General features: G+C 39.1%; 1 protein-coding gene across 1 annotated transcript; it reads left to right on the top strand.

Moving 5' to 3' along the window:
- On the top strand, window positions 1-10,390 carry LOC126972846 (odorant receptor 94b-like). The gene is made up of 7 exons (XM_050819940.1): window positions 1-151; window positions 1,983-2,199; window positions 3,361-3,483; window positions 4,850-5,048; window positions 8,649-8,753; window positions 9,281-9,436; window positions 10,278-10,390. The coding sequence occupies exons 1-7, from the start codon at window positions 1-3 to the stop codon at window positions 10,338-10,340; spliced, it is 1,014 nt and encodes a 337-aa protein (XP_050675897.1). The 3' UTR covers window positions 10,341-10,390.

The raw sequence follows: 10,390 nt of genomic DNA, 5'->3' as shown, positions 1-10,390 counted from the left end.
ATGGGTCTTGTAGTCGAGAATAGTTTTACCTCCCTGCAAATAACACTCACCTTCCTAAGGCTTGTCGGTTTGTGGTCACCTGACGGTCTCTTTGGCTGGTGGAAATGGCTTTATCGTTGCCTAACTATTGCTGCTTTTATGCTCGTTGTTGGTAAGGTAACACGAAAGTTAGGTATTTATTTACTGATTTATTTTTGGGAAACAATCAGCGTCTAAAACATTTACAGAAAATACGTAAAGTACACACAAACCTATAAAGTTTCCACTAATATAAGTACCTAGCCTTGCCATAAATACGGAAACAAAAAAAAAATTATTGTTGCAAATAACATTTATTACTTTTGCAGTGTAATTAGTTACGTTAATATATAAATATAAAACAGTTTTAAATATAGAAAACTTATCGAAAGTGGCTGCAATACAGTCATTTAAACACCAGTTATCAAATGAAGCACGCACTCTTTACATGGGAAAATTCTAAGCTGCCAATCGTACGTATAGTTTAAGAGACTTCAAATTATCATGGCGTTTAGAGCAAGCCGTACTCTCTAAAACTGACCGTTAAGCGGTCCGTCCAGCGGATTAAGATCGAAACTAGACGACGGCTAGTCTTCAGCTCTGATGAAGTCAGAAACGTTCGTTTCCAACCAAGAATACGTAGACTGAGCTTTATTGAACATGGTGTTGTTAAGGGACTTCACTACCTTCTCAGGAATGGTATCTTGATACACTTGTGCGGATGTTTTGATACCTTTTTCACAAAAATATGGCTCAGTCACTCGTTCATAGCTACTACCCCACTAAACCTGAAGTCGGATAGTGCCCATGTTGTACTCTGTCGACTAGCTTCCTTAGAACTTTGAGCATAAATACGGTCATTTTGTTTGTTAAAATATTGCTCAATTGTAAGAAATTTCTCAACCTTAGAAAAAAAATTTCTGTGACCTCCTTTGCGTATCGATTTTGTTTATTTTAATTTAACATTTATTTTAATTTATGTTAATTGTTACAGTTTTAATGGCCAGACAAAGTACATATCATGTTAATGAGCAGTCAAAAAAAGAGGAAAAAAAAAGACAAACGGATCATTCCTAACTTAAATGAACTCATAGTTACAAGTTTTGTCTAATATTTTTTTAAAACTGTGTGATCTAGCATAAAAGTATTTTGAAAATATTAAATACTTGTTGGTGGGATATAAAACAATGACTTATTACTACTTTCACGGTAGTAACAATAATGTAATCCTTACCTGGGTATGTGGTGTTCCTCCACAGCATTTTCTTTCACATACAACCAAACCGTGGAATTAAATCCTTTACGCAGTGGTCGAAGACCTGGAAATCGGCTTCTATACGATACTATAGGGCGGCTCCTATGATTCCTCTTGTGTTGCAGGATGTGTTCTACAACTGACATGAGATCAAATATAAATCATTACCCTCCCCCAAAGATCTCCACGACGATCGGTCCTGCGCTGCCCTCACCCAACGTATTCTGGCGATCTTGACTAGATCGTCGGTCCATCAAATTGTGGTAGGTCCCAATGCACTTGTCGCCACTGCGTCTTCCGGTACGTGGTCGCCATTCGAGGATTTTACTGCCCCAACGGCCATCTGTCCGTCGAACTATGTGCTCTGCCCACTGCCACTTCACTTTCGCAATCATTTGGACTATGTCGGTAGCTTTGGTTCTCCTACGGATATCCTCATTTCTGATTCGATCTGGCAGGGAAACTCCGAGCATAGCCCTTTCCATTGCCCGCTGAGCGACCATGAGCTCTATCATAAGGCCCATAGTTAGCGACCACGTTTGTGTACCGTAAGTCATCACTGGTATCACTCACTGGTTGTAAACCTTCGTCTTCAGACACTGTGGTATTTGGGACAAGAAGATTTTACGGAGCTTCCCGAACGCTGCCCATCCGAGTTGGATTCGACGAGTGACCTCTTTCTGATCATTTCACTAATTTCCATCGATAGGTGTGTTCATTATCATTCAAATGGTAGACCTGTGCAGTATCTGGGGAGATATACAGCTGATGACGGCGACAGCATTCGTTCTCTTCACCAACATCACGCATACCACCAAGATCATTAACTTTTTGGTGAGAGCATCTCGGATCAAGGCTATAGTCGACAATAACTGCAGGGTGCTAAGAAGTGAGGATAGCGCGGTGGGAAGGAAACTTGTGAAAAGGTAAAATAAAAGCAAAAAAGTTAAAGAATTAGTTAACTCAGTCAATGAAAACGCTAAAACCTGAAGAGCATCAAAAGTTCTAATTTCTTCTTCATAAGTAATAAATTTTACAATAAATTCCAGACAGTATACTAGAAATCACTGAGCACTAATTCAAGAAATATATTAAAGCTTCTTAGACAAAGGAGGCTTACTATTATAGTATAGTAGATTAAATAGAGGATAATGATGCACGGTTCGTCTTGTTCGGCGCAGGCCACCTAAAATTGTATAATATTAGATTTATTTATTATTTTGGAGAGGAGGAAAATACATTTACGTATGTAGGCCCCGAAACGGGGCCCATATGTCGGACTCGAGTTTCCGCACACGCGGACACCTCCTACAGACTAAAAACCTCCTCTATGCTGTTAGCCCAGAAGGCTTTTACAGCGACACAGGATTGGTCGTGGAGGCCGCAAAGACTACGCAACAACAGTCGCGGGGTGTCTCCTAAGGAGACTCGAACTTCGGCCTGGCTGTGTGCTTGTGGATATGTGTATTATATTATATATACTTTCTTTCTATTTCTTATTTCTTCTAACTGATTTAGTTTCATGACGTTTACCAAGTGTTGTTGCAATATGTCATATTATTGTCAATCCCTATGGTTAATAAACCACTAGTGAAAGGGTCCTTTGCACAGGAAGCTGACTAGATTATGGGTACCACAACGGAGCCTATTTATGCCGTGAAGCAGTAATGTGTTAACGTTACTGTGTTTCGGTCTGAAGGATGCCGTAGCTAGTGAAATTACTGGGCAAATGAGACTTAACATGTTATGTCTCAAGGAGACGAGCGCAATTGTAGTGCCGCTCAGAATTTTTGGGTTGGTTAAGAATACCCAAATATTCTGAGTGGCACTGCATTATTATTTTTTGCATTAGCATTAATTACCATCAGCTGAACATCCTAATCTCGTCCCTTATATACACAAAAATAAACATATTTCTGTTTCTTTATCGTTTTAAACAACTGAATGGATAAGTACTTATAAGCTGATTATGTATGATAAGTAAGCACTTACAAACTAAACCGATTCAAGAAACTTTGTATAGTTTGAACATATTAAAAATAATGCCATATTGTTGTCTATATCTTGATAACATATTTCGATTGCAGTTGCAACAACGAGTCATTTCACCTCTACGTTGGTTATTGGTTCATCACCACCATCACCGGTATACTTTGGTCCATGTCATCGCTGTTGGAGGCTGATCAGAAACTACTGCCTATGAGAGCTTGGTGAGATCTATTTTAATAGACAATATTTCCACAGTATTTCCAGGTCCATACGACATACGTTCAAAAAGCTTCCAAAGTACACGGGCTTAAGGGAAAGAAAGTTCTTATGAAGAATTCACATTCTAGCGCTGTACAAAGCGCAGGTCCGGCCACATATGGAGTATTGCTGTCATCAGCTCGATCCATTTGACCGCGTGCAACGTAGAGGTGGATCACTTGGCGTTGCGTAGAGACATCGCTTCATTGTGTGTCCTCTACCACATTTATCATGAGGAGGACTACCTTCGCACGACACGCCACAAGTTAGGATATCATCCTCACCATGTGGATTTGTGGCGGTCCTCCACAGTGCGGTTTTCAAGGAGTTTCCTTGTGCAGTGTTTCCGGGACGATACGACATGGGTACCTTCAAAAAAAGCGCGTACACCTTCCTTAAAGGCTGGCAACGCTCCTGTGATTCCTTTGGTGTTGCAAGTGAATGTGGGCGGCAGTGATCACTTAACACGGGTCACTTTCCGAACGCTCGTTTGTCCTCCTTTTCCATAAAAAAAAAGAATTATAATCTTGCAGAAGCAAGAGAGGGCTGCAAGATCACTAACCATCAGTTATGCACGTTCGTTCTCGTAAATCCATTAAAAAGTGGGTGTGTGAGTACTTATGTACGCACGCAAGATGTTATTCTTCTTTGGTGGAACTAGGATGCTGCAATCGCTCGCCGTACCGCTTCGCTGCAGCGTTTATTTGAGCGAGGCGTGGTAAACTAAGTCTATGTACTAAAACAAAACAAAATTAATCCAAACAAAAACGATAAACAGAATCTTCTAGAAATTGGCGCCAAATTTATACATGAGGAATTAGCGGCTAATTTGGTCACATGACAAAGGCCTTCCCCAAAGATCGCCATGACAATCAGTCCTGCGCTGCCCCCATCCAACCTACTCCGGCGATCTTGACCAGATCGTCGGTCCATCCATGTGGGGGGCCTACCAAGACTACGCCTTCCGGTACGTGGTCGCCGTTCGAGGACGTTACTGCCCTAACCGCCATCTGTTGGACGAGCTATGTGCCCTGCCCACTGCCACTTCAGTTTTGCAATCATTTGGGCTATGTCAGTGACTTTCGTTCTCCTACAGATCTCCTCATTTCTGATTTGATCTCGCAGAGAAACTCCGAGCATAGCCCTCTCCATTGCCCATTGAGCAACAATGAGCTTCCTCATAAGGCCCATAGTTAGCGACCACGTCTGGCAACACATACTCGTATTGGTTAAGAACCTTCGTCTTCCGACACTGTGGTATTTTTAAAATACCACAGTATAATAGTACTAAGCAATACGTCACATTCATAAGTAAGTTTATCTGTGCAGGTATCCCTTCGACACCACGAGGTCGCCCGCTTATCAGTTGGCGTTCGCCCACCAGTCAACAGCTTTGTACTTAAGTGCTATGATGAACATTAGCAAGGACACGGTGGTCATCACTCTTATCGCGCAGTGCCGTTGCCGGCTGCTACTACTGAGTCAGGCGCTGCGCAGTCTCTGCGATGATACACACGTCACCCATTTTGTCAGTATATCTTCAGATATTTGTAACACTTCAACGACTACCTTACTGTCCTCGGTTAGTGGATGAACTGCCAACTGCCTGACAGGCATCAACATGCTCGCTTAAATGCCACTGCCTGTGGCGGCGACGTGGTGCGAGTCGTTCCCTTCCCTTAAATATGGTGGAGGGCGATGATGGCTGGTCCGTGCGTTATGCTCTTGAACGGGCTACCAGCAGGTCTGCTTCATGTTTTCTCTATTTCTTTAAATATTCAGGTTATTATATATTTTTTTTAATAATAGCTATTAGAGGCTCGCATAATGCCTTTATTTATTTGCGGTACGTGTGGATTGATGCATCTGCTGTAGGTATTCAATATTCCTTGTATTTTTAATTATTAATTTACTTTTTTTTGACTAACTCGTGTAAGTTTAGTATTTTTAGTATTTGCAGTTTGAATATTTTTGTTGCTACACTTTGCATATATTGTAATTAAAATGATTTGTAAATTGAATTGAAAATAAGAACTTGTTTGTTTGTTGATACCAAGTTTGTTTTGAAAAGAGCAACCTTAGAGTTTCATGTTCGTTATTTTCTAAGAAAATCTGCTTGCCGAATGAGCTGTATTGAAAATAAATTACATTTTTCAAGTGGAATATGCTCTACCTATGAAATAAAATATTTTTGATGTTGATTTGATTTGACTGTGAATGTAAGCTGCCGAATCTGGTAAATACGTGTTTTGGTCCTTTGACGTTGTTAGGCAGCCATAGGCTATACCTAGTCTGGGGTTAGACAAAATATGGTGTGAACCATACTACAGTTTCATTCATCTAAATAGTCACTTAATTTGCTTCGCGATGTAAACTTTTTATCAGCCTTTGGTGTTTCGACTTTACTAGAGTGTTATTTTTACTTTCAACTGTCTTCTTTGTTATAAACCTTGTCCTATTTACCTTCGATTGAACTTGTTTCTCCTGCCTCCATTACGAAACCGTTTTTTTACCGTCATCTACGGCTTTCATAATGGCTTATGGCAATGACTGCTAATGATAATGAACGGTACTGTGGGAAAATTATAAAAATAATATAGATATCTACCAATTTAAGAAGAAATGTTTTTAGAGACGCTAATAATTTAAATCATATTTTACTTTACTAATTTTCTTTTTTTTTTTTATAATATAAGAGTTTCAAAATTGAGTCAATCACAAATATGTAGCAATTTTTTAACATCTTGCTAAGGACAGCTGCTGAATGAGAATCAAGAGCGGAGAGTGAGAAGTCAGCTAGGTAAGTGTGTGCGGGAACACCAGGACGTGCTGCGGACGGTGTCGCTGCTGCAAGACTGTTTCTCGGAGCCGACCTTCGCGCAGTTCACCGTCTCGCTGGTCATCATCTGCGTCACTGCCTTCCAACTTGTATTTGTAAGCACCTTATTTTCGCTCTTTTAAAATTAAGATTAACGGCCTTACAAATAAACTTGGTAAAAAGTATATCTTTTTACCAAGTTTATTTGTTATATATATTACTGAGAATAAACCAAGAATATGCAAAATGTTTACAAATAGGTATTTTCCTTATAATTGGTTTATTTGTGTACGTATAACGTTTCCCGCGTTTATTTGCAAGGCTGCTTGACACTCGGAACTTCAGAATTATCATTGTCTTGACAGTGTTGTCAGCGAAATATTCAACATATTCATTTTGTTTCATCAGTCTGTCGTTAACATCACCTGCTCGTCTATGACATTATTATTAGGTATTCATATTTTATCCGCATCATATTCATTAAAAAAACAATATGTTGTACTTTGTTTTAAATATTCTTCATTGATATAGTAATTAAATTCTATACATACATGTGCATTTCAAGAAAAAAAACTAGGAAAACGGTTGAACCTAAAGGCCCATCCCTGCTAACTACCCGCTAATTCAAATTGTACTTATGACGATTTTGAGTTCTTCGAGCTCAAAAATATTATATGTGTTGTTCTGTTTATAATAAAAAAAACTCCTGCGGGTGGAATTTCGTAAATCCGTTCTTAGCTGACCTCTACTCGGTGAAAAGAATATCGTGGTATATATATAGATTTTGAGCTTTTCGATGAGCTCAAAAGTCAGATAAAAGTTAAATAAAACCCAATCTAATAAATTTTTAAACCGCAATTACTTTTGAATGAAAAACTGATTTTCACAGTTTTTTTCAGTTTTAGTCAATCGGTAAAGACGCTTAAAAACTATTCCAAAAAAAAACACATTTAGAATTTTTTTTCGTAGTTGTATTGATATTTCTCAAATCTACCGGTCCGAATCGGTCCGAATTGCATTCAAAATCTCAGCTTGGTCAAGCCCTTTCATATGGCGTCAACCACGATGAACTCGATCTAGCCAATCGATCGAGTTCGATAACGCTATATCGTAAGTAATTGAGGTTGTTAGTTGCATTGGTGCATGCATAGACTTATATATTAGTATATAGTGACCGGGCAGCCTGATAATACCTGACGAAATTTGATTTGTCAAATGTGTGCTAGGGTTGACTTCCAAAAAAGAGTGTCATTTATTTTTCTATTTTCAAATATATTTTACATACTTGGCAATAGTATAGTAAACGTTTTATAAAAAAGAGTATTTAAGCATAATCTATAAGTGTTATAGATTATAGAGTATGCCTACATTTTTTTGTAATTTTTTTTTTATAAATTTATTTAATCATAAATATATGCACAGTTGGTACTTAAATTTTACATCTCGCCAAACTGTTGCAACAGTTTGTTGACGAGTTTACGCTCTTAGTCTATATTATACTATTGTGCATCTATAATAAATTATACCTAATTTGTTCGTTATATTATACACTATTACTAATACACATATAACATTACACACATATCATTACTTAGTTATCAATTCATAATATTCCTAAAAACATATTAAAATCTTACCTGTATACATATAACTAAACTATACTACTTTAAATATTAACATGATATAGAGTACAATACTCTATTTTAAATTACGGTTGGCAGCCCTGATGTGTGCGTTAGCTAGTAAAATACTAACGATTTTATTCGAAGGGTGTTAGTGTAAGTTGGATGATAATTAGTTACAGTAACAATATATTAGCTTACCTTTTTTATCTTGCTGATGTCTTTTATAATGTTCTTCTCTCGCACGCTTTGTTTGTCTATCCGCTAGTATATTGTAAGTCTATGGTTGCATCTGGAGCAACCAGTGGGAGGCTCCTTTGCACAGGATGCCGGCTAGATAATGAATACCACAACGTCGCCTATTTCTGCCGTGCAGCAGTCATGTGTAAACATTATTATGTTTCGGTCTAAAGGGCCCCGTAGCTAGTGAAATTACTGGGCATATGACACTTAACATATTAGGTCTCAAAGTGACGAGCGCAATTGGAGAGCAGCTGAGAATTTTTGAGTTTATTAAGAAACTTGAGCGGCACTGCATTTTATGGGCAGGGAGTATCAATTACCATCAGGTGTATGACTTGCTCGTAACGTCCCTTATGTCAGAAAAAGAAAACAAAATCTTTGCCTGGCGTGAAGTGACGTCATTAAAACGTTACTAAAAAGGCGTCCTTTTCCTTCTCAATGTTAGCAAACGGGGAAGCCGGTACGAATGCTATCAATGGCCTGTTATCTGCTGAACATGCTGTGCCAGGTGTTCATATACTGCTATGAAGGAAATGAACTTTCCGTTGAGGTAATTTACAATTTAAGCTTTCATATAAATTAAAGTCAGTGCTGCTAGCATCAGCATTTACACGGAGGTTTTCAAGCACATGAAGCTCTGTCAAACTGAGAAACTTCTTCTGCCTTTGATGTTATAAGGATGTAAGTCGATAATAATAATATTAGAATAATGTGCAAAAATCCCCAACAAACATCATACATGTTTCAAACATATTTTAAGAAATATGAAAGAAATTTGTAAGTTTGAAGTTTTATACATGTGTGATACCTTAACTTCTCGTATTATTAAGCTGTCTCAGTAATGTTATTTTCGCCAAACCTGTATTGAAATTTGAGATTTTTCACAAGCAAGCTCTTAAAAATGTCGTAGTTTATTGAAGTATTATGAATACACAATTTACTAAAATGTTTGTTGATAACGATCTTCACTATCACAAAAAGTATCTGTCTAATACAACTTGATCTAAAGCAATATTGAAGTGGGGCTGCCGGTGTTCCTGCCGTCAATTATTCGTATGTCTTTTCGTTTATTTCCAGAGTGAGAATATATCGAGAGCTGCGTACGAGTTCCCGTGGTACACAAGCAGTGTCGACACACGTCGCTCCGTGCTCATCATGATGACGAGGTGTTGCCGCATCGCCAAGCTCACTGCCGCTGGCTTTACCACTCTCTCGCTCGCCTCATTTATGAGTGTAAGCAACGTGTTACACTAACAAACATTGTCAATAATATATCGATAGCTGCGTACGAGTTTCCGTGGTACACGTGCAGTGTGGGTACACGTCGCTCCGTTCTCATCATGATGACGAGGTGTCGCCGCATCGCCAACCTCACTGCCGCCGGGTTTCCACTCTCTCGCTCGCCTCATTTATGAGTGTATGCAACGTGTTCCACTAACAATAACAAACATTGTCGAGAATATATCGATAGCTGTGTACGAGTAACCGTGGTACATGTGCAGTGTGGACACACGTCACACACGACGAGGTCTCGCCGCATAGCCAACCTCACTGCCGCCGGCTTTACCACTCTCTCGCTCGCCTCATTTATGAGTGTAAGCAACGTGTTCCACTAACAATAACAAACATTGTAGAGAATATATCGATAGCTGTTTACGAGTTCCCGTGGTACACCTGCAGTATGAGCACACGTCGCTCCGTGCCCGTCATGATGACGAGGTCTCGCCGCATCGCCAAGCTCACTGCCGCCGGCTTTACTACTCTCACGCTCGCCTCATTTATGAGTGTAAGCAACGTGTTCCACTAACAATAACAAACATTGTCGAGAATATATCGATAGCTGTGTACGAGTTACCGTGGTACATGTGCAGTGTGGACACACGTCGCTCCGTGCTCATCATGATGACGAGGTCTCGCCGTATCGCCAAGTTCACCGCCGCCGGCTTTACCACTCTCACGCTCGCCTCATTTATGAGTGTAAGCAACGTGTTCGTGTCTAGAATATATCTAGAGCTGCGTACGTTCCCAACAAAGACAAATTAGTTCTCAAGTCTCATTAATTATTTCATTTCAGATATGTAAGGCGTCTTATTCATTCTTCACTGTATTGAAACAAGTCGAAGAAGAAAATTATTAAAAATAAGAATTCAACAATTTGTCTGAATTATAAGTATAGTAAACACAAGA

Source organism: Leptidea sinapis, chromosome 27, assembly GCF_905404315.1.
Source record: "Leptidea sinapis chromosome 27, ilLepSina1.1, whole genome shotgun sequence".
Lineage (NCBI taxonomy): Eukaryota > Metazoa > Arthropoda > Insecta > Lepidoptera > Pieridae > Leptidea > Leptidea sinapis.
The sequence above is the reverse complement of the archived record's forward strand: the minus strand, read 5'-3'. Positions and strand labels throughout refer to the sequence as shown.